This window comes from Meles meles, chromosome 9, assembly GCF_922984935.1.
Source record: "Meles meles chromosome 9, mMelMel3.1 paternal haplotype, whole genome shotgun sequence".
NCBI classification, from domain to species: domain Eukaryota; kingdom Metazoa; phylum Chordata; class Mammalia; order Carnivora; family Mustelidae; genus Meles; species Meles meles.
In genome coordinates, this window is record NC_060074.1 from 26103861 (window position 1) to 26128930 (window position 25070).

General features: G+C 40.9%; 1 protein-coding gene across 12 annotated transcripts in view; it reads right to left on the bottom strand.

Annotated features, from left to right (window-relative positions):
• FN1 (fibronectin 1) overlaps positions 1-25070 on the bottom strand; it is a 66780-nt gene that overhangs the window by 26503 nt on the left and 15207 nt on the right. For 6 of the 12 annotated variants that reach the window (XM_046018243.1, XM_046018247.1, XM_046018242.1 and 3 more), the window contains exons 11-26: positions 24792-24920; positions 23642-23785; positions 18703-18824; positions 15958-16138; positions 15580-15756; positions 14640-14768; positions 14443-14532; positions 13434-13628; positions 12417-12689; positions 10830-11096; positions 6404-6498; positions 4833-5001; positions 4255-4341; positions 3822-4013; positions 2247-2519; positions 910-1092 (exon numbers count right to left, since the gene is read on the bottom strand). In XM_046018243.1, the coding sequence (XP_045874199.1) occupies positions 910-1092; positions 2247-2519; positions 3822-4013; positions 4255-4341; positions 4833-5001; positions 6404-6498; positions 10830-11096; positions 12417-12689; positions 13434-13628; positions 14443-14532; positions 14640-14768; positions 15580-15756; positions 15958-16138; positions 18703-18824; positions 23642-23785; positions 24792-24920 (2706 nt within the window). The remainder of the gene's footprint in view (positions 1-909; positions 1093-2246; positions 2520-3821; positions 4014-4254; positions 4342-4832; positions 5002-6403; positions 6499-10829; positions 11097-12416; positions 12690-13433; positions 13629-14442; positions 14533-14639; positions 14769-15579; positions 15757-15957; positions 16139-18702; positions 18825-23641; positions 23786-24791; positions 24921-25070) is intronic. The other 6 variants (XM_046018244.1, XM_046018249.1, XM_046018248.1 and 3 more) reach the window with 1 other exon arrangement.

The window sequence follows — 25070 nt, forward strand, 5'->3', positions numbered from 1 at the left end:
AGCTCTGTTGATATACAGATATAAGGGTGTTCTCACCCTCAGTCATGAAATGAGAAGACGGAACTGTGGTCATGTTGAACTGCCTTCCCTGCTCTAAGACATGTTCACAATATGGAGGATGTTTTCAGACCATCCTTTGGTACTATACTACATGTAAAGCTCTTTCTTCCCTTGTGTGGAAAACCTATGCCATTCTCCTGTGTTTATTTTACTATTCCAGTGAGAAGGATGAGAAGGGACACTGACAGGAAACACAGCACCATGTCTCAGCCTTCTATTTTCTTCAATCAACGATGTCTATTTCAAAAAGGTAATATCTAGAAAGACACAATTTTTGTAAATGGTTGCTGTTTTTCCAGGTCCTCAGCCTTCAGAAAAATCCTGCCAACAGATTCTTCCTGAAGTACCAGTTACACTTCTGGCTCTTTCTTCAAAACAGCGTCCTGATCTATCCTGAGTCGCTGTTTCTATGCTTTCAAATGCCACAGATTACCTGCTGAGGTAATCTGCTTTTTTAAAAAATGAGAGTAAAACAGATATGGTGACACTATTTTCAATCCTCATCATTTCCCTCTCCAAACATTTAGATTTAGTCATACAGTTTCTCCTGACATTCGTTTATTTTTATGTGTTCATCTGGAAGCAGAATTTGTTAGAAGTCTTCGAATTTCGCTGCTGGTGTTTTTCTACTATGATCTTTAAAAAGTTGTAGATCTCAGAGATATAGACATGAAAATAGCAATAAACATGACAGCTTTCAAAATGTACAGAGCTGCATAGCTGACGTGGAGTTCAGCTTCTAGTCTTGTCGTAGCTGTCTTCGCCTTAGTTGCTCCTACCTGAGAACCTGGAACTCTTTCCTGGGGCTCTAGCTTAGTATTTATGGAACAGATACGGTTGACTGCTTACTTGTCAAGACCACTGCATTGTCTGAAGGAGAGATCGACAACTCCGCAACATCTTCCTCATTTTTCACCGGTGAGTAGCGCACCAGGAGGTTGGTCAATTCAATGGATGGAGGTGGGGCCCAGGTGACACGCATCGTGTCCGGACCAACATTGGTGAATCGCAGGTCAGTGGGAGGAGGGACAGCTGGTTTCAAAGAAGGAGGAAGACCAGGTTAAGATAGTTTGAAAATGAAAGCTAACCCAAAGAGCTGGGAAACTAAAAAACAATAATTCATGCATAAAGAAAATGAGTCACCATCATGCAAATGATCTAATCTAAATCTAAACTAAATCATAGTGAACTACTGTTAAAAATAAAACACTACCCACAGTACTGTTAGGCCCCTTTAACCTTTCTGCCGTCAGTACATATCCAAGAATAATTTGCATCTGCTTCCAAATATGTGGATTTGAAGTACATTATTAATACCACTGACAGTTATTTTATCCCAGGTTGAAGAGGCTTAAGTTGCCACACAGCAGAGAGAAACACAGCGGTGCTTTCTGAAGAAACACATGCACACAGACAAAAAGACAAGAGGGTCCTAAGTTTCCCCTGACCCGAGGTGACTACAGCTACTGGCATTGCTACAATCCAGTTCCGTGAACTCTACCTACAAGTGAAGAGGTTCATGCAAATTGGTTCTCGGCATGTTTCTTACCATGCAGGGCAGAGAACCTTTGTAATGTTGCATGCTCAGCCCCAGACTGGTTAAAGAGGAGTTTTTTTTGTTTGTTTGTTTTTTTAACCTAGCCATGGCAAGGCAATCCACCATGCTCCAAAGTTTCTTTTTCTCCTCTGTCAAAACACCCCTCTTCCAATTCCAATTCACCCTATATTTGACTGGGTTTTTACTCAACTACAAAAAAGGAACATGGTGGGCTTTCTCGAAGAGTAGAAGGAAGGGCATCCTGGTACGTTTTGAAAGTACCTTTCGTATTAACTGGTGCTCATTACACAATTTGGTACTCATGAAAGATACGTTAAAAAAATAAAACAACTCCAGGTGTGCAAATTCATTTAACCTTTGCCATTTTGCATCGAGCAGATCAGCTCCCTCTAGCTTTCTGCACATTTGTGGTTTAAACGAAAGTGTATTTAAGACCACGTGCATATGCCTTCGACCCATCGGCTTAGCCTGTACGTCCGATTCCTCACCCGCCCCCAACCCACCCTCCCTCTCCTAATGGCTGCCAAATTGCTGGCTTTCCCCGTGAAACATCCGTCTTTAACCAGAGTGACTGTTGGCAGCATGCAACACCATCCATGTCTCAAACACAGAAGTTTTCAAAATTCACCCGTTTGCTGTGTCAGTGTAGTAGGGGCACTCTCTCCGCCATTAATGAGAGTGATAACGCTGATGTCATAGTCAATGCCCGGCTCCAGCCCTGTAACTGTGTAGTATCCTACCGAGGAGTCCACAAAATCTTCAAAAATAGGGATACCTTCTCCTGCCGCAACTACTGTGATGCGGTACCCAATAATGGTGGAAGAGTTTAGCGGGGTCCACCTCAGGCCGATGCTTGAATCGGTTATGTCAACAAAGCTTAGGTCAGTGAGTTGGGGCACCTCTATTGAGTTACAAAGCAAGGGGGTGGGGGGCAAAAGGAAGATGGAGGCAAAAAAGAGGAAAAAATAAAGCAGTGTACATCAGGTTACTAGTGGCAAACTTGACAGAATGTTAAAGCAATGATGGTAATATGCGATCTTTTCCCAATGTTCCGAAAAGACGTTCTAAGCACCGTGAATATAGCTTGCTTCCCTGGGAGAGTAAAACAGGTTACAATATTCTTAGGGATCTTCTTGCATTTGAAAAGAATCTCTAAACAGCAGAGTTTGAAACTCTCAGGTTCTTATAAGTTACAGGGTTATTTAGGATGTCGAAACCATTCTCAGAATCAAGACATAATTATCGGTAGTAAGTATCAGCAATGCTTTAAAAAAAAACAACAACTTTTTTTAGTAGGAAAACAGAGCTTACATGAAGAAGGTTTAAAAAAAAAAAATCGGTCGGTGAGTTTTTCTTTCTTTTCCCGTAGAAAAACTCAAGACAACATTGCGGCCATAATGCTGACGCATTATGAATGTATGGTGTGAAAGATTTAGGAGGAAGACAGGTATACTGGAGTCCAAGACCACTGCCAATATTTTGTTTAACTCATAATCGAAGTTATTTAATCAGCATTACTAAAAGCATTCTCCCAAAGAGTGCAAAGGAGAACACAATCAGTCCAATGCTTTCATTGGGTCACAGTCCAATTTTGGACAAAAAACAAACCTACCCCCAGTTGGCCTTTTCAATGTTGTCTTTAGTCCACCAAGAAAGAACACCTGAAAGTGTGGCCTTTATTTCATTTCTTTTTTCAATTTTATAAAGGTAGGATTTGAAACTTTAAGATGAAGAATTGAACGTATTAGCCAAATGCTATGTCCATGTTCACGTATGGACACAGGTATGATTTTATAGAAAGCTGTTGAAAATTGACATGGACTGTAAAATCAGGGACAAATGTGCTGATGGGATGCATTTACCATATTACTTTTAGCCTGTCAGTACTGAGGACAGACACATGACATCATTTTAGTAATATTTCCACGTGAGCGGACAATACAGAGTTCAAGCCGTCAAGGGCACTCAGTGACATCCCCATCGCCACAAACAGCATCCTGGTGAAGCGGACAGGAAAGCAGTGTAAACAGCAAGCACTTGTCCAAACAGTTGCTCTGACCTCACGGTTTTGGAGAGTGTGGTTGGGGGATCAGAAGTAAATCCCAAATGTACTTGACACCCTCAACCACCTGGGGATTAAGATCTTAAGCCCTACTCTAATCGAAACTGCCACTCTTAGGATAATAGCTTATTCTTCCATTACCTGGGATGATGGTATCAGAGATAGGGACACTTTCCTTGTCATCTTTGACAGTGTAAACACTGACATTGTACTCCAGGCCGGGACTCAGGTTCTCGAAGGTGCAAGAGCTCTGATCTGCATGGACCACTTCTTCCAGAGAGTAGCCCTGTTGGCCGTTTAGAGGGGTGGTGGTAATTCTATAACCAGTAATGTCTAGAGAAAACAGGAAGGAGGAAGTTACTGCACAGAGCATCTGTGACCCAGGTCACCTTAAACCCGACTCCAGTGACGGACCCACGGAGGCGAAAGGAGGAAGGCTCGGCATTTATTGAGGACTCCCTGTGATTCAATGTCACAACGACCCTTTGGGGTATTAATGTCCTCAGTTTAAAGAAGCTCTTGGAACAGGGGAGCGATGACCAACGGCTTGCCCTCTGATACACCCCAGGCTTACCTGGAGTGGTGCTCCTCTCCCAGGAGACGGTAAGCACTCCAGTGTCCGGGTTTGCTTCCAGGTGCAAGTTCGTGGGTGGAGACAACGCTATGCAGAAAAAATTGTTTAAGTTCAAAGTTAAAGCTAACACCAAGCACCTGACCTATGGAAAGTACTTTTTTCTTTCTCTTTTCCTCCCTCCTTCCCTGACCCTCTCTCTTTCTTTCTCTTTCTCCCTTCCCCTTCCCTTCCTTCTCAAGAGTCAGTAAAAATAAAGACGTTACACTATGAAACAAAGGTGGACGGTGATTCCCTGAGAACATTTCTTTTTATGGTTAACGATTTTGCAGTACTATTGAAGTTCTTCCTGTCTTGCCAGTTCATAAATATTTTTGACGTGGAAAGAACAGTTCTGATAGCACAGAATATATGACATGAGATGACCTTGCTGCTCCAAACCCAGCAATAGCTAATAAGGTAAGTAGGGATGGGAGCTTCCCCTCGCGCCGTTATCAGAAGCAAAAAGTGATACTAATAGCAGCTATGTTTAAGAATCGGACCAGTTTTAAGAACTAAGAGAGGCAAAGAACTCCTCTTACGTGTCACCACCTTCTTTACAATCGGAGCATCTCTCTCTTGCCCATCCCTCAGGACGGAGATGGTATACACGTATTCCACGCCGGGAGTCAGGCCGGACACCACGATGCTTCCTGACTCTGAAGTCACTTCTCGTGGTGCTTCCCCTCCCTGGCTTGGTCGCACACCCAGCTAGAAGGAGGAAAGCAAAATAAACACCGAGGTCAAGTATTTCCAGAGCTGGATTACTGCAGAGAGCTTGCGGTTATGCTGTATGTAACGGGAACTCTCGTGCACACTGCATTTCGTGCTTTGTTAGGGGATGAGTTGGGGCCTGCCTTTAGCTCTACTGGACACTTTAGTGGGAAGTTCCTTGGGCTGGGGGACTAAGGTGGGAGAGGCGTCTTCCAGAACTCCATGACATTGGCTTGTCATGGAAGGTTCTGGAAAAATGGCATTATGTGCTGTTTTGTTTGATCAATAATCTCCAGATATAAACCAGAAGTACACAGGGGTTTTGGGCCATGTGGCAGTTCAGTTCTACTTTCTTTGCTGCTGGAAGAAATCGCCCAGCGCTCTCTTTAATGAGTTAGGAACATTCAACTTAATGGAAGCAGCCCTTTTAACATTGTCTACTTCAGAAACATTCCTTTTGAAGAAGGGTGTTCATAGCTTAAACTGCAGGACAATATATTACAAAAGAAGAATTAAAATGAAGGTGCCCATAATTTTCAATTTTTTAATATTTTGTTTCAAAACCTAGGTAAAATCTCTCATCAAACAGTGTTCAACTCCAGAGATGTCCTTTGTAGGTTATAAGGCTTCTGAAAATCAGACTGACACAATTAAGGGAAATTTAAAACAGCAGTCTTCAAAAAGAGCTTCTCTATATTTAAGTAGCATAATCATCAACATGGCCATTTGTGTATTTCAAAAAACAAGTGACCTTTGGTGTATTTTTTTTACACAAGCAATCAGAGGGATTTAGTCTTGATTTCCAATTATAGTAAATATTTCTCTCCCCACACGCTAAATGCCAAGGAAAGGAATTCTTTTAAACATATTCATTTGTATTCATCACTTCCCTAATATCATTACTTTAAAGAACATGAATCCAGTTATCTACAGGGAAGACCTAAATCTTAGCTTCTATTAAGAGATTCACCCAAGGGGCTTTGAACAAGTAGAGATGAAAATGACTGGATGGAAATGTGATTTTTAGTGACTCTGAGTCTAATTGGTCTCCCTAACTTGTTGACACCCATTTACAACAACACAACAAAAGGCATTTCCCTGTATATTTTAAAATGCCGTTCCCTGGGGGAAAGGACAAGAGAAAAATGAGACCACAACAACAGTTCTAGATGAATGTTTTATCCTTTACAAAGCACTTCCCGGCCTTGGTCCATCCTTCCAGCAGTTTAGTAAGGGGATGGTCATGTTATACCTGCACAATGGGCATCACAGAGACACAGATGAAGGCAGCTAACAGACCACAGGTCTCCTGACTCCCAAACACCCCGTTTCTATCACATCCAGAAACATAAGGGCACTTTGGGACTCGGTCAAGAGATGAGGAACACGTGCAACTTACCTTAAAACCAATCCTTGGAGCAGGTGTCCATGTGATCACAATGGTGGTCTCAGTGACCTCCGTGTTGTAAGGTGGAATGGAGCTGAGAGGCTGCACTGGGAGACAGAACCAATGCACGTGTTCAAACCTTGGAGTCACAGACGATGGCAGAGAACGTACAGAAAGAGCTTTTTTACGGAGAACCTCGGTTTACCCAGATAGTGGGTCCTACGTGTAATAGCCTTCACTGGGTGGGAATCTGGAGTAGGTCAGTGCTGCCCAATCTTTCATGTGCCACACAAATGATCTGACAGCTGGCTAAAATGTAGGGTCTGATTCTGTGGGACCAACGTGGGCTTAGGACTTTGCATTTCCGTGATGCCCATGCTGCTGGTCCATGAGTCATACTTCAGTAACAATGGCCTCAATGACCTCAAAAGACATTTTTGAGACCTTGGATTCTTTGATTTGTGTCTTTTTATCAAGTTTGGGATTTGAGTTTTATGATAACAAATTTCCCTCTACAGTCTGTATAAAATCCCAGTTGAAATGTAAAACTGGTCTCCACAAACTGATTATCATTCTGCTTTTTAAATCATTAGTTGGAAAACAATTGTTAAATCATAGATGTGATCTGAAAATAGCTCTGTGCTGAATTATTTCATAACGATGATCAATTACTTTTGGTTGCAATGAGAAATACCATATGAAAATTCAACAAAATCTGCCACTAATGGGCTTACTTAGAAATCCTAAAGATTCTTTAAATACGTGATTATTTGTTTAGGATAATCGCATTACAAAGATTTGGTACTCTGCCACTGGAATTGGGAATTAGAACAAGTTAATTTGGCGTCACCTAGCATCCTAACCTCACTGTTGTTATTTCTCTCAGTGAAAATACTACTTAAAATTAAAAAAACAAGAGAAGAAGAAAAAGGAGTATGCATACACACACTTAAGACATTTTCAAGAGTCTACAAATCTTATTACAGATTTAGAACCTCTAAAATATAATTGGCTGAACAACTAAATCTTGCAATAAGGGGAAATAAGCATTGCCAAGACATTTGAACAGGGTGAGTCAAGCTCAAGGGTTTTGAGTGTGTTGCCAGCCCGGGTCACATGTCTGGTGCCTTCATAATTCCTTCCTTTTTTTTTAAAGATTTATTTATTTGACAGAGAGAAATCACAAGAGAGGCAGGCAGAGAGAGAGGAAGGGAAGAGGCTCTCCGCTGAGCAGAGAGCCCGATGTGGGACTCGATCCCAGAACCCTGAGATCATGACCTGAGCTGAAGGCAGCGGCTTAACCCACTGAGCCACCCAGGCGCCCTAATTCCTTCCTTTTTATGTCCCAACCAAATTCTGCATCCACCGGGGGAAAAAAAAAAAAAAAACCCTATTAAATACATTTATGCTAAATTATGAGTGGCCAGGCAGACAGTTATCCTCTGGAGGTACACGATGGAGATGCAAAATCTTAAGACCCCACTCACTCCTCAACTCCAGTCCCTTGTTTTCCCTTCGACCATGCAGGGATATGGGCACCAGGACGATTCTCCCGCTTGTTTCCAGGCTGGACTTGAATGTGTGACTTTTTAAAAAATTGTTTTGAAAATACTATGTGGAAAAAAAAAAATATGTGTGTGGGCTACTCTGTAATGACTCCTCTACGGCTGACCTGACGTTCTACTGTTTAGTGAGCCATTTCCTAACTACGCTATTATTTCGATGGTGACTTCGGGAGAACCAGGATGGGTGACCCATGATGCCTTCCCAGAGTCTCTGAAAACATACACCACTTGATGGCTGCTGACTTTGCCAACATGCCACGGCTTGTCCCATGGGACCATGTTAATAGCCACAAAATAAATAAATAAATAAATAAATAAATAAAATTCCGAGAGCAAGAAGCTTCTCGCACAGAACCTCTGTGAAAGCCACAGCTTTTTCACACATTACATTCTCTTCAACTGTCTTGGGCTTTAAGACTGGGTGTTTTCTATTGCTTCAGCCAGCCAGCCAGCCAGCATCTTCCCAAGTTTAAGACGATGCTCTCTGCCTGGGAAGACCATTACAGGAAAACCTCCAAACCACAAAGCCACAAACTGATGTCAAACAAAGGATGTGACTGTAAGTATGAGTTATGGGTTCTGGCAGGTCTCGTCAGGTGAAGAACAGCCTGGCTATTAAAGAAATAAAATCTGCCCTATTTATAAAGGAGCAAGCTGTATTTTCCCCAGAAACAGCAAACTAGCCCCCCTCCCACACCACTGCACCCCCCACATTTGCTTTAAAGAATTTAGCACAAGTATAAAATTCAGAGAAGTTATTTCCACAATTAAGCCTGGTAAGATGCTAAAAAGCTACAGAAACTTACAGCAATGGCAGAAATATGCAAGCCGTACTAATGTTTACAGCCTCAGAAAGTACTTTAAGTTCAAATGAAGTTGTGGAACTGCCTACTTAAGTAGGTTTATTTAAATTGAAGCTTTGCTTGGTTGAACTGTTTTCGTTCTCATTCTTTCCTCAATCATCTATTCAGTGAACAGCTTTTGAAGGTAGACTGCGTGCAGGCACTATGTTAGCCTTTATCTGGTAAAAATCTGTTTTGAAAATCAGTACTTTAACTCAAGTAGAATTGTATTTTATAGAAATATACGGTGCAATGCATCAACATCACATGACCAATATATCAGAATCTGCAAAAGTACTTGGAATAGTCTATATTGACTCATTATACTTAATTATTGCTACTTACTTAATGATACTTAATTATTAGTAGTATCATTAAAAGTGTTTTTTCTTTTATGGGCACTCTACCCAACAAAAGAAACTACATAAAACAGGTCTCATGTTAAGGAGTGAAAAAGTAAAAAGTATAATTTGCGGAATTAGATGTGGTCAGTAAAATGCTTAATCTACTGAAATCTCTATCCTAATTCATGAAAGGCATCTATAAAAATAGATATTTACAAGAAATACACTGACCGATTTCATATTAATAGATTCTAGAGTATCTTAGTAACACATAACATAACACAGCAAAATTAAGAGGTTAACTTATGAATGAAAAGCAGATCTTACTTGCTCATAATTAGCAATTACTTAAGAAAATGACTTCGCTAGCCCAAAATCCTATACCCAGTTTAAGTAGAAATACATTTTTGGTAAGTTATGAATTCTTACTGGGAAAAGTTTGTGGAGAATTTTCTTTGGGAAGTAAATTCCATAGTTATTTAGCGCCAAACCTACATTCACTTTTTGAAGGCTTCTTCAACATCTTTATTTTTAAAACGCTTCTGGAAAAGTGCAAACTAGTTCACAGTCGTAGTATATGTTGAAAAGCGTTGGGTGTTTCTATATTTCAAAATGTCGAGTTAAAAATAACAACTGAAACTCAGGTAGAAATTGGGGGGTCTCCTAATTCTTTGTAATGTAAATGAGAATGTTTTAAATAGAACTCAATTTATGAGTTCTTTATACATGTCTTTATTGTGATGTAGATATGTAGGAGATTTAAGGCCACTTTCCATAAAGTGTGGAGCAGAAAAGGACAGACGTGACCAAAAATTGTCAGTCTTCTTCCCTCTGAGGAACTTCAAGAGTCATTTAAGGAAGATGAAAAGGAAAAAAAAATGTATTCTTTTCTACAGAAATACTTTAATCTGCTACAGTCTCATAAAGAAATCCTTTCCTTAGCTTCTTGCTCTGTTGGTTTCCAACAGTTGGTAACTGTTTTCATTCTGCACTTGACGGCTATCATAGGACACCCAAAGTGGGAGGGTGTAGACCCCCATGCTGGTTTGGATTCCTCCCCCAACTGGTGTTTGCTGTAAATTCTTTCAACACAACAGCATTCGACTTTCAAATAACTGGGTGCTTTAGACTGCGTTACTCACAGTGGTCCCAGAGAAAATAAGAAGTTTGGCCACATTTGTAATTTAACCTTCACCAAGAAAATCTTGCTTCTGGGGGCACCTGGGTGGCTCAGGGGGTTAAAGCCTCTGCCTTCAGCTCAGGTCATGATGCCAGGGTCCTGGGATCAAGACCCACATCAGGCTCTCTGCTTAGCAGGGAGCCTGCTTCCTCCTCTCTCTCTGCCTACTTTGATCTCTGTCAAATAAATAAATAAAATCTTTGAAAAAAAAAAAAAAAGAAAGAAAGGAAATCTTGCTTCTGAAAATGATCAACTGAACAGAATCACGTGCTTCGTGATTTCTATCCCGGCAGGAGCTCCTCAGTGTCCGATAACCTCCCACAGATCAACGGGCTGGTCCCTGACCACACTTTGAGTAGCACTGCTTTAAATCTTCCTTTTTACTTAAACCTGTACTAAGGTATTTTAAGCTAATTTTTTTTAAAAAATTGGATGAAGCACGGAGGATGTAAATTCAGGTAAGAACCTATGACATCACTAAGACAAAACATTCAAACACTGGCTTACGAGTGGTGAAGACCCCGGTGACTTTAGGGCTCTGCTGGTTGCCTTTGACCGCAACGAGGGATGCGGTATACTCAGAAGCGGGCTGCAGACTTCTCAGTGGGTACTGTGAGGCCGAGGGACCCACGTTGTACCGCGAGGGCTGGCCTCCCCGGGTCGAGCCCACAGTCAGTCGGTACCCCGCTATCCGGGCCCGAGGAGGAGTCCAGGTCACTAAGACGGTGGAGTCCGTTTCATTGGTAAACCGGAGGTTAGTAGGAGCATCCAATTCTAGAAAAAAAGATGAAACACACCAAGAAATATTTGACCCTCAGTCATGATCATCCCGAAACTCAAAAGCTTGACTGAATTTTCTAAACCTTCCTTTAAGTTGAAACTCAGTAAAACTCAAAACCTTGGAAACGTGGAGCCAGTATGAGATGGAGGGCTACAAGGAACTTTGCAAAATGGTGTCAATCATGAGAAATTGCTTTTTTTTTTCTTTCACTTGACTTTGATCCTGAGGAAAGTGCAATTTTCCAGTATTACTTACCCATCACCCTCTGAAATTATACTAACACTGTAGAGATAGCATCATCGAAACAGAAACAATAACCAGAAAAATAAACCTCTGTGAATGCCGCAATGCACTCTGAACCGAAAAGGTTAAGACATGAGAGACAAGCCCAAAAATACGAGGGCAAGATGAAACTCTACAGGGGATGGAAAGAAAATTGTGTGCATGTATTGAATAAATAGTCCTTTGCTAGAGAAATAAAATTTTCACATGATCCGTGTTAGCTAATAATTATAGCATATCCGTCAGAATCACAGCAGGATGCTGATGAGCGCGTACTATCAGACTATCAGAAAGAATCACACAAACCATTGAGTGTTCTTCAGTGTGATAGCTAGAACTTTCCCTGCAATGAATTAAAACACTTTCCAGATTAAGGAAATGCTTACAAGGTAGTCCAGTGTAGTAACTGAAAAAACGGGACATGGGGTCACAATGACAGCAGTCTACGTGGCCTAGCCCCCTTGCCTCCTAGCTCTGGGACTTTACAGACTGCAGAATTTTCTACCAGCTTCAATTTCTTCACAAACCCAGTGCAGATGAGAAGACCTTCTTCATTAGGTCAAGGAGAGTATTAAATGGAAGGACCATGCTCGTAAAGAACCGAGCAGAGGCCCTGGGACTTCATATGCAGTAACTGTTTCAGCAATTACTATTTATAAATAATTCTATAAAAGGTTAAGAGCGTACATTTGCATTTTGATCTAGGTATTTTTAGTTACAGAAAATATCCTCAAATTTACAACCCACGTCTCTGTCAGCAAAGAAAATCAGGTTCTCTTAAGTTGCCTCTCTCGGTGCCATCCCATGGGGAGGCGTATTCGGGAAATGGGTCACTGTTTAGCATCCATGGAGCTGGTCTCAGTATAACATGTTTCATGTCCACGATGCATTCCCTCACCCACCGGGTATCTCCCTATCTCTAACCCGGCCCCCAGGACGATTTAACGGTTTAACGGTTTGCTGTGCATTCACCACAGATTGGGAGTCAGGGTGGAGAATTTGGGGTGGAGAGAGTCAGGAGCAGGACATACTCGTCGTTTGTTCCGCCGTCAGAGGCTTGCTCTCCCTCCCCTGGTTCACAGCGAAGACCTTGAAGTGATAGGTGACCCCGGGGGACAGTCCGGTGACTTCCGCAAAGGTGTTCCTGCTGATGGGCAGCCTCTGGCCGTGTTCCCCAGGCAGGTTGACAGGGATCACGTCCACGCGGTAGCCAGTCACTGCGCTCTCGGGGGGGGTCCACATGATGGTGATCTTCACATCCGTCACCTCCACAAACTGCAGGTCCCGGGGAGGGGGAACTTTATCTGACAGACAAGAGCCAACTGGTCATTCACAATTCCTGCTGAGGTGTATTTACTTTAAGCCAACTTCCTGGATGTACGTAAGGAAATTCGTGGTGCCTCTCATTTCAAAGCGATGCTAAGTTTTGTCTCTTCACCAGAGAATATGTGTTTTTGTTTATATTTTCATGGTTCAGTCATCCTGCTTACACAGGACATCTGAAGCTTTTTATTTCATTTAACCTAAAATGTGTAGGTAAGCAGATGCGTTTCCAATGTATTAAGTGTCCTGTCAAGAAGTTTAAAATACACACACACAACCAAAAAACAAAACAAAAAAATATCCTAATTGTGACAACAGAAAAAATGTGGCTTGCATTTTACTGAACCATTTTGTAAAACTTTAAAGTAACAGAGGAATGAACACTGAAGCTTCTGGGGGAAAATATGAAGGTTTTATGTGTCAGTTTTTAATCAGGAAAGCCAATAGCCAGCTTTGATAAGTTAGTTTATAGCATGGACATTACAGCCAAATTTCTTAAGCTGAGGGATAAGCTCATCTGTAAGATTACTTGCACACAGGAACTGTTGACAGAGATAAAACCACCCTCCCAGAGAAATAATAATTCTTCGGTCTCCCACTTCTGGTCCACCCCAGCAGGCTAATGGAATGAGCCTGGTTTTATTCCTCCAACAAAAGGGAGGTTAAGCGTGTTGTTTTGGTAAGCTCTGAAAGGTAGGCTAGCACAGGAGGGGGCTCTCAGTTACCTGAACGCGGGACACCCGTGGTTTCCTGTTGGATGAAAACAGGAGTACTTTCTTGGTTTTCTTCCACCGCATAGATGGTGATGTTATACTGGACACCAGGTTGCAAGTCACTAAGGGTGACGGAGTTGGCAGTTTCAGGAAGGTTGAGCTCCGTGCTGCTGCCTTCTACCGAGGGCGAATACACTATTCTATATCCTGCAGATTCAGGGGGAAAAAGTTAGCCACACAGTTTTACGAAAACAGAGGTTTAATGAGTCCTCAATCTCTCTTCTCGGAAAAGCCCTTAGCCTTTTGCTTGATTAGTCTAGAACTAGAGATGCCTTCTCTTTACATGTTCCCACTTCCTATCAGGACTGTTCAGTACAAGAATAAAATAAGAGCAGTCTTACAATCCTTTTTAATAATAAATATCATCCTCAAAGACCCGAGATCCTTCATAAACGTCTATTAGAGATGCTATGAGGTGAAAATATTCATGTGAAAACGACTTCTTCTCTTTGAGCTCTGGGCAATGAAAGCAATTAACGAACCACCTTGAGCACAGATCGTCTAGCGCTGTCTGCATCTTTCCGAAACCTCAGAGGCAGTGGAGTAGCTTAATGAGCTAAGAGGGCAACTGGGCTACCTCTTTAAGAGTAAGTCCTAGAGTGAGGTTTTCAGAAAAATTACCCCTCTTCGACCTCAGAAAGGCCTGGTTTAGTAAGTCAGGGAGCTGGCTTTCGAGGTTTTGTGTGTATGTGTGTACGTGTGTAGGGGGTCAATAAAATGGACATGACGGGAAATGATCTGTAAGAAGCAGAGCTGTAAGACTTGAAAATAATCACATTCTGAATTACTCTTATACACACACACACACACACACACACACACACACACACACACCCCTCTACCCTAGTCTAGAGTTATGCAGGAGAGTTCAGTGGTATCCCTGTCCACAGGTCAGAACTGGCTCCCTCACCACCCGTGTTGTCAAGATTAACGTGGCAGCCAAGAGGGAGGCCAGCGTCACCTGTGATGGGCGCCTGGGGTCTGCTCCAGCGAACCACAATCGAGGTGTCATCAACTCGGTCCACAGCGGGGTCAGGAGGCGCATCCGGAGCTGACAGAAAAAGAAAGGAGCACACGGTGAAAACAGTCGGGAAATACTGCCCGAGGCCTGTTCTGCAGAAAAAAAGCTTCTCTTTACAGAGCGGAGGACACACGTACCTGTAGTCTGCGAAGTAGACAGGATCAGGCTCTGCTCTCCTTCCTCAGATATCTGATAGACATTGACAATGTATTTCCGGCCAGGAAGCAGGTCAGGGATGTTCACGGAAGTGGCCGTGCTTGGAAGATCTTTAAAGTAGAAAGGAAAGGTTACCAGTCAGAGCAAACCAACCCCTGAACTCGCTCCACAGCCTAGAAGAGGGGTAGTGTTAAAACTACATATTCATGAGGGAAGGGGCGAGTCGAGAAGGAAGTGTTCTAATGGAGAAATCAATTAATATCAGTGCATTATGGGATAACTTTTCTTTTGTTCACCATTTTTTCTAAATTTTTTTCTCTAAAGAGATGTAATTTGTATAATCCACCCCCAATTTGTAAAAGTAGTTCTCTGTAGTTAAAAGTCAGGGTGATGGTTATGGGCAGGGGACGAGGGGGAAGGAGGTATGTTCTTTTCTTATACTGTGCACCTCCAAACGCTAACATTTTCTGCTGTGGTCCTCAAACTGGCAATCACTTCCCCTAAAGAAAACCCTAGGAGCTCCTGGGTGGCTTAGTTGGTTGAGCGTCTGTTGTGATTTCAGCTCAGGTCATGACCTCAGGGTCTTGAGATCAAGTCCTATGTAGGGCTCTGCACTCAGCATGGAGTCTCCTTATCCCTCTCCCTCTGCTCCTCTCCCCGCTCTCTCGCTCACATAAATAAATAAGTAAAATCTATTTTGAAAAAAATTATTAAAAAGAAAACACTATGGTTGTATAGACCTGTGCCCAGGCAAATGGGTAATGTTGCTCAGATTGGGAACCAGGAAAAAGTGAGCATGGCTCAGGAAAATCCCAGCTTCGTTCTAGAAATGCCAGTTCTTTCCCTCCCTCACACTGGAAGTATGTTCAGTCCAAGCCGTCAACCGGTTCCAAAGCCAGCGTGATGGCACATTTAGCTTACCGAGATACTGCGGTTCATCTCCCTCCTCACTCAGCTCGTATTCCACACGGAATCCTGACACAGTGTCTGAAGCCGAGACCCATGAGACCACAAAGCTGCTGGCTGTGATTTCAGTCACAGATTCAGAAGTGGCCACAACGGGAGAAAGGGGTGTCGTCTCTCCTGTCACAGTGTTGCCTAGAGGGTCACAGAAAGGGGAGAGGGGACCTTCAGCCGTGGAGCGCATTTACTACTATCATCCACAGAACACCATGAAAAGAAAAGGTTGGTGCCATCTGTGGAAGAATAGGACTTGGGAAGCAAACCGCTTCCTGAGGAACACGAGAACCACTTCCTGAGGAACACAGGCGCAGCCATGAGGACGGGTGGCATACGTACTGGTCACGGGGGGGCTGGTGCTGGTGGTGGTGAAGTCAAAGCGTGTCACCTCTTGGTGGCCATAGTGCTGGACACTGATGAGCTGTCCCTCATATACCACACCTGGCCTCAGGCCTTTGATGGTGTATGAATTCAAGTGGCCAGGAATGGTAGCCTCCTTCCAACGGCCTGGAGAATTTTTCTGAAGATTTAAAGGAAGTCACATAAGTATTCACAAGGATGAACATTCAGAGATGATACTGATTAGTCTTCAAAGAACGAGGGACCTAGGCAGCTCCATTGTGGAGGAAAAATCATGGAAAACAGGAATGAGAACAGGGACCTATAGCAGAGTTTAATATTAATAATAGTAATTATTATAGCTAATATGTACTGCGAGCTCACTATGTGCCATGAACTGGGCTGTTTCACTTGCATTTGCTCATTTAAACTTCCTATCTCTCTTCCCTCCAAGTTAATGGTATAGTTGCCTTCATGTTACAGGTGAAGAAAGTGTTATGTGACATGCCCAAGGCCACACTGTCACAGGTGCTGGGCACCTTCCTTTTTGCCAGACTGATGAAGATCCCAAGTTTTCCCTCTCCCATTTTTAAAATTTCTACCATGAACAGAGCTATATTCTTCTCTGAAGTGGCAAAGGCCATATATCCTATCTTTCACTAAGTAGGATACAAATTTCTTGCCTTGCAGAAATAGTAAAAAGTATAATCTTTCTTTGTGACTCAGTTCCTGGGACCATCACATATAAGGTTCCACTGGTCTGGCTGTATGACTCATTCTTGGATATGAATTACCCCATCAGAAGTAGTTCCCAACTTTGGGCAAGACTGCAGAAGAATGTGATTTCGGTTTATTTAATCCTTGATTCCAGTTTACATTTTCACATCCTGTCCAACTTCATTAACATGTCATGGATCACAAAACTCATTGCAATAAAATGTGTGGAAAAGAAACAGCCTTACTTCAAACAAGATGAGATCCTTTTAAGTGTAAATATTCTAAACTAAGTCAAAATACATTTTTAATGCCCAGTGACTTCTTTAAATTATCCAATCAACCAGTTCCTCAATAATTCAAACACTCAAGTGTCCGTTTATATTTTTAAAATCAATGGAATGGATCCTAGTATATTTTAAATTCAAAATTTAACTCAAATACCCTGAAAAAACCCCTGCAATTAGTCATGACAATTAGCTCAGATTTAATGATAAATCTTTCGTTCAATGTGAACTTCTCTAGACAGTTAGCGATCAGAAGAAAATACTCAAAAGCAAAATCTCAGGTAACATCCATTGAGGAAAAACCTGAAAATTCTTTTTAAAGACTTTATTTATTTATTTACTTGTCAGAGAGAGAGAGAGAGCGTGCACAAGCAGGCAGAGGCAGAGAGAGAAGTAGGCTCCCCACTGAGCAAGGAGCCCGATGTGGGACTCGATCCCAGGATCCCGGGACCATGACCCAAGCCGAAGGCAGTGGCCCAACCGACTGAGCCACCCAGGCGTCCCTGAAAATTCTTAATTGTTAAAAATCTCAAAGAAATTTATCACTGCAGTTTCTTTGAAGATTTTCCGATTCAAAGTATATTTTATACCTCTCTGTAAATGTTCCTTATTACAGGGATCTCCCGTAACAACTCAGAGTTAGTTTTAAAGTAAATAAAATTGGTGATGAAAAAAAAAGATGAGAGACAAGAAGGTTTTAAGGGGAAAAATATAGTGATCTCACTGACTAAAATCTACTACATACAAAGTTCTGGAAACGGCTGCTTCATATACCATGGATAGGAGTACAGAATATACTACAAAAAGAAAATGATTTTACAGCTTGAATTTTTTTCTCCAAGAGTTTAAATACAACCGCACAGGGCAGTCTAAGGTTTCATTTTGTTATTTATTTATTTGTTTGTTTGTTTGTTTAGAGAGACAGAGAGAGTAGGTGGCGGGGGGAGGGGCAGGGGGAGAGGGAGAAGCAGGGTCCCTGCTGACAGGGCACTGACAGACCCTGGGATCCAGACACAGCTGAAGGCAGATGCTCAACCAACCAAGCCACCCAGGCACCCCCCCCACCTCCCACTTTGTTTCTAATTGCTAGAATTTAATAGCTATGACTAAAAGTGAGGATTTTTCTCCTGTGTTTAAAATAGTGTTTCTCAAGTTACGAGTCATGAATTTTGGAGGTATAGCAGGCAGGTCTGAAGGATAAGAAAAACTAAAGCTTACTAGATCAATACCTTCCTCTATTGGATTTCTTCAATTTCTAGATGGTTCTTATTAGAAAATCACAAGGTTCACTTTTTAAACAAACCGTCATTCCTCATGTATTCTTCCCTTGCACCCTCTTTTTCCTTCTATCTGAATAACTTCAGAGGATCAAAAGTAATGTTTTAAGAAGTGCTCCCTTATGAAAATGAATCCAAAGAGCTAAATACTAATTTTTCAAATCACGGAAATGATGCCAATCATTGTTTTCCTCTCATAGAGTTCCAAGACATATGAAACCTTCAGATTCTCTTCCCATATTGGGGAAGAATCGTTTCTGGCATTATCATTTCTAAGTCCTTGTTAAGAAGATCTTTCTAAATACCAAATCTTTCTAAATCCTTCTAAATACCAAAAAAGCTAAATCTTTATGTCAAGCCATGGATAGTTAGTCAGATCTGTCGGCTCAAAAGCTGGAAAAAAGAATGTTTAGAACGTGTTAATTTCGATAGCCTCAGTGTGCGCAGTTTCTGAGTGGGATACTCACAGGCTTCCATCTGAGAATGTACTTGGAAATGTGAGATGGTTCTGGGGCATTCCATTGGATAGGGTGAGAATTGGGTTGACTGGGGGTCTCAGTGATGATTACTTGGACGGGACCAGTTGTGCCTGAAAATGAAAATGTGAGATTTGGTGATCTTGGGTATTCACTTACTTTAGCTTAAAAGTTAGTGCAAATGGATGGTCATCATTAAAAGACGGTTTTACTTATCAGTAAATGTGAGTGAAAAAAAAAAAAAATTCTGGGATTACTTTTTTACATCCTGACCTTGGAAATCAATGCAACAAAATCCTTTCTTAGTCAATAGATCATTGTCCGTCACATGAGAAATGAAAATAGAACTTGTTTATAGCAAATAAAATTTGAAAAATGCCACTCAGTTTGCTTTCCTCTCCATTTTCAAAGAATTTTGAGAAAATTGCAAAACTCTTCAAACCCAAATAAAATGACACAGAACCCAAACTCTATCATACTGAGCTGCTTTAAAGCAAATTCTCATTTGTAAAGGACATGATGTGAAACACACATATTTCTAAATGGGATAGAATCCTTAATGAATAAATTACAGACTGTTTTCTTTCTTTTTTTTAAAGTAAGTCTTATTTGAGTAATCTCTATACCCAATATGGGGCTCGAACTCATGACCCCCAGAACAAGAGCTGCATGCTCTTTTGACTGAGCCAGGCAGATGCCCTAAGACTCAGTTTTATTTCTTATCAGCCTAAGCATCCTACTAGGGGGAAAGGTTAAGTTTTAGTTTTACTCATTAAGTATACTCTAAAATCCTACCACTGAGTGCTCAAATTATTAAGAGATCAAACTTCTTTTTTTCAAAAGCAATTACCAACTGAAATGGCATTTTGAAGTATATACTAAATTTAGTATTTCCACATCTCTATATATATGACTGTTTCCAACAAAATTTAAAGTCTGATTTTGGTTCTTTTTTTTTTTTAAAGAAAAAACAATATAAGGGAAGTAGAATTAATTTCTTAGTAGTGTAGACTCCATTTAGGATAATAATGAAATAGCTAGAGAATTTAAGCTTACAGCATTGAATACCATCTTCTTCCTAAATAGTCTTTTTTTATGATGTCAATCAATGTTCTACTTATTAGATGTAAAAATAAAGTTCCTTGCCATAACCTTTCCAAGAATTTCTAACTGCTACTCTATCAAAAGAAAGCAACACTTTGCAAGTCTCATAAAGCATTTCACCGATATGTTAACAGATCTAAGTTTTCTGAAAGCTCTTAGGAAAAAAAAATAATCATCTTTGAACTTAATTGTTATGCTGTTCAATCCTCTCTGCAGACAAGATATTCTGTAGCAAAATAAATACAAAGCTTGAATATCTGTGTAGATTCAAAAGTTTTAGGATAATATACTCACTTCTGCACCGGGAATAATTCAAAGTGGTTGGAAGACTAACAAATACTCTCTGAGTCTTAATTTCATTTAATGCACATATTTCTAAACCAAAATACCAAATGTAAAATACCAAAATCCATGCATAATATTATCAATTTTCCATTCTAAAGGAGGGAATATTTCACAGAACATGGTGGGATGTATGTTTTCCTCAACTGGCAGAAGTTAATTACACGTCACTTTTTAAATTACCCCTTCTGTTCATGAAGATCCTCGCAAATATAAGTGTACTTAAATTTATTTAATTTAATAAATTTAAATAAACAAGACATATAATGAAGTGAAATGTCAGAGATGTGACTTCTAGGAACATCAGTAAATGCGGGAATATCACGTCCTTAAATTCTTTACAATAATTGGCCTAAGGTTGCTGAAATATTGATTCTCTAAAGAAGTCCTACTACGATTTCCTTAAGTAAAGAGACACCTGACATATATTTTATTTAGTTTGGCAATCATGATTTAAAGGGAGGAAGAAGTTTATGATGCCACAGCATGTACAACACCAACAATGATCCTAGTTAAACCATAGACTTTGGGTGAAAACAGTGTCGATGCAGATCTCTCCACTGTAAGCGATGCACACGCCAGAGGGGACTGTCTGTAACAGGTGCCTGGGCATGTGTGAGGACAGGGGCTACATGGGAAAGCTCTGTACCTTCTTTTCAATTTTGCTGGGAACTGCTCCAAAAAAACCCCAGCCTTTAATTAAAACCAAAAGTTTTGATGGTAAAATGTCTATTAAGTTTCAGAAAGACAATACGAATGTCCTTTACTGATCACTTTTAACCCTAATCATGTTCCTGGGTCCGTGAGGAGGAGGGTGGGAAAAGGAAGAGATGACTCAGTGGTCTTTACCTTCACAATGGAGCAAAACTACAGAAGTGTCTTTTCTTTTTAAAACTTCCAGCGCTGGTTGGAAATTGTAGGTTTTGAAATTCATGCTTGTACCGTAGCCCACCCTGAAGGGGGCTGTACTGAACAGCAGTGTGCGTTCATGCATTTAGTATATTTTTGTTCAGCAAGAAAAGAGATCTTCCATCATTTGTAAGGTCAACTAAATTCTGATTACCACTCTACCTTAATCTACATATGATCTGAAGACAGGAAGTCTGAAAATTCCGACATCATTTACATCAGTTAGATTCAATAAAATTAAAATTAACCTAATGGTATATACTAGCAATTACCATTGTAAAAACTTGACTTCCTCTCTTACTCAGTCTGATCAGGCTTAACCAGAAAACAGTTAAGTAAAAATATGACGTGACGTGTATACTTTTAAAATCGGTTTAAAATAAGGCTGAAAGGAATCATTTCCAGTAACGATGACCCTGGGGAAGTTAAATATTTATGAGTTTGTGACTCAGTCCTTTTTTCTCTCTTTTATTTGCTGAGATCTGTGTTTTTCCTAGCTGTTTATTGACAAACCAAATGCCTCTTATCTTCTTTTCCTTTGAACAACTCCATCAAATCCTCCCTGGGCGGAGCCAACGGGGCAAGGCTCTGAGACAGTCTCCTGGCCATCTGTGGCTCCTTTACTCTTCCCACACTCAGAAAGCCCCGTGAGCTAGGCGTGAACCATTGAGTAAACCAGACATGGAGATAAGCACCCAACCTCGGACTGAGGGCAAACACCAACCCCCTCTCTAAATCTCCTCCTCCGTGTTCACTGGGCATTCCTCTGACCCTTTTTTAAAAAGTAGGAGCAAACTCAACCTGTAAAACTCCAAAGCGGAAGGCTTCCTTCCTTCCCATCTAGATTTTACCCTTGTCATGTCCACCAAAATGCTTCCAGTGAGTGGCTTTGAGAAACAGGCTAGTTTTAAAGTGAGAAAAAAAATTTCTCTCTTCAATCATTGAGGACGATTTTCAACAAACCACTACACCAGTAACAATCTGAAACACAGAAACTAGACAGCACTTCTTTAAACGTTTCTATTCTTTAGTTGCCTCATTAAAGAAGAAAACCAATGAACTTGAGGTTTTCTGCAGATTTTAAAAACATCATTAAACAAAAAAAAATCATTTTAAGTGATTCCTACACCCAAATCTGACATAAACTACAATTTAAGAGCCAAGTTCATTTATGCTATGGGCTTGTTAAGACAAAGGTCACCTTCGACAGCCCTGACAGTGACTGAGGGGTTGGGGAGAGGCGAGTTTCTTCCAAGTCTGTGGAAAGGGTGTATCTGGGTGGTTAGTATTTAGGATCAGAGTTCCGTTAGATGGTTAGTGCTGGAAGGACCTTTAAAGGCAATTAGCTTTAACCTCCCCATTTTACAGAAGAGAAGCTGACGAGTGGAGCTTGACATGGATCTCTTTCACAGCACCTGTGCACCTGGGACCCATGTCTTTGGCAAACTCTAACTTTGATCAAGTTGTTCCATATCTGGTTCTCAAGATAGTGAATCTCTTACTACACTATGGAGGGATTTAGATTACTTCATCTTAATTTCTGTCAGAGGCAGGTTCTGATGCTCTGAAAACCTGTTTTTGTTTCTGAATGTGGGCCATGTTTCAAGTCTAAAATCAACAGAGTTCTAGGAGGCTTTGCACCTCAGTAGTTGCTCAAATAACTGGTACCTAAAGAAGAAAGCTTCCTAATTATTATTAATTAATTATTATTAAATTTAAAAAATCTGTTGGTTTTTTTTTTTAAGATTTTATTTATTTATTTGACAGAGAGAGATCACAAGTAGGCAGAGAGACAGGCAGAGAAAGAGGGTGAAGCAGGCTCCCCCCAAGCAGAGAGCCCGATGCAGGACTTGATCCCAGGACCCTGAGACTATGACCCAAGCAGAAGGCAGAGGCTTAAACCACTGAGCCACTCAGGTGCTCCATTAATCTGTTTTTTTTTTTTTTCTAAATGAGTTAATCACACCTATAGCTAGGCATTATGTCCTATGACTTTAAAAAAAAAAAAGCAAAATACCAGCAATAATCATTTGGGAGTATTTGAACTGTGTGGGCAGAAAATTGACCGAATTACTCAACTCTTGACCCAGAATACTTTGTTCTAGACTCCAGTTGATCAAACAAATGAAAGTTTTGACACAGAAAGGCCCTGGCTGAAATGCTGAGTGAACACACATACCCTGCATTATATTCCATGTCATCTCTGTATGCAACCTCTCCGTCAAGAGTCATAATATAATCCCAACACTTCGCTCCCAGGGTAGCTCACTGCATGGTTTTTATTTACATTTGCCAATGGGAGATCCAATTAGCTGGAGGTTTTAACCTTATGGAATGTTCTACAGTGTTCAGAAACAAATTGACACACAGGCATATTTTCCCAGCCTCGCACATTTTTTACTTGACTGGGGAGGAAGGAAAATCATTTGAGTCAAAAATCTGATTGTAGTGACTGGTGAAAAAGAGGGGAAAGAAGAGAGGCTGATTCAGGGACCAGAGTATTAAAAACAAGGATCCTGCTCAGTTTTTACAACTCAGTTGGAAGCTGTCAGTTTGCATGAATCGAGCTACTTACCTGGATAGGTCTGCAAAGGCTGGCAATGCCACTCCCCAATGCCACGGCCATAGCAATAGCACTGGTACCTGACACCATGCACGTACTTCTCCCACGAGTCTCCAATTTGATAAAATGTTCGGGTTTCTGAATCCTGGCATTGGTCTAAAATGTATACAAAGTAAAAGAAGCGTCATCGAAGATGGAGAGCTACAAATTGAATTTCAGTGTGCTCCAGCACATGGGCAAAGGAGCATATGTCCTTAGTTTCAATGGGAACTTGCAGGTGTCCTCACAGATATATGTGGTTACAAAATATTTTGTTCCTGTCTTTTACCTTACAGGACAGCTAGCAGTAAATAAGTACCCACTGGAAGAAATGTTTAGTGTTCTAAAAAGATAGTAGTTCTAAATAAAAGTTTTATAATTTAGATTTCAGGATATCCTGACGTTCTGAATACCAATTTGAGAAAACTAACTTAGATATATTTTGCCAACATGAACGCAACTGACTTACCATTTGAATAGTAAGGACAAAATATCACTTTATATACCTCTTTAAATTTTGGAGGGCTTAGTTTTACATGTAAGTGGATGAACAACTAGATTTTCACTATGAATACTTGCTGAGCAGTTTCTGAAAAGACCTCTCAGGCCTCGGTCTCAGCTTTGATAATCTAAGGTCAAACAAACTCACCTGATTAGTTTGTTTTCTTAGTGAGCAACAGGTCTCTCTTAGTAAAGGAATATTAATGGGTTACCTTAAAGCTGGCCCACAGCTCTGTTAGGGCTCAACCTTCGCTATTTGCTTAGACCTATTATAAAGGGCAGCCAAGAAAAATAAAGTCTTTGGAAGGAGGTATTTCCTGGAGCGAGAATCTGCACAGTCAGCAAAAGAAGGTTCTCCTTCATAACATGGATTCTCTTTACGATCCAGAACCAAAAAACGGATTCTATTCCATTAAAATAAACCTGCATGTTACTAGATTCATAACTACAGATAACTACCAATATCAAGTTGATATACTGGGTCATGATTAGAGAAAAGATTTTACAAAGCTCTCAGCAACCCACTGATCAAAGTCTGAAGTCATGAACTAGCTCTCCTTATCTGAAACTTGTTAACTAGTCCCAGCATCCAAAACCATCTAGAGACACAAGGGCTAATTACCAACGGGATCACACTTCCATCTTCCCCGGCCCTGACCAAAGCAGGTACAATTCAGCATGTGTCCCTCTTCATGACGTTTGTGGAACGTGTCGTTCACGTTGTAAGTAATGTCGTCAACAATGCACTGATCTGTTTAGGAAACAGTGGGGAGGTGAAGAGCTTTTTTTAAGTTTCATGATGAAATTAAAAAATGTCATGCCTTTTTTTTTTTAAGATTTATTTATTTTAGAGGGAGAGAGAGAGAGCACGCACGCATGCACAAGTTGGGGGAGGGGCAGA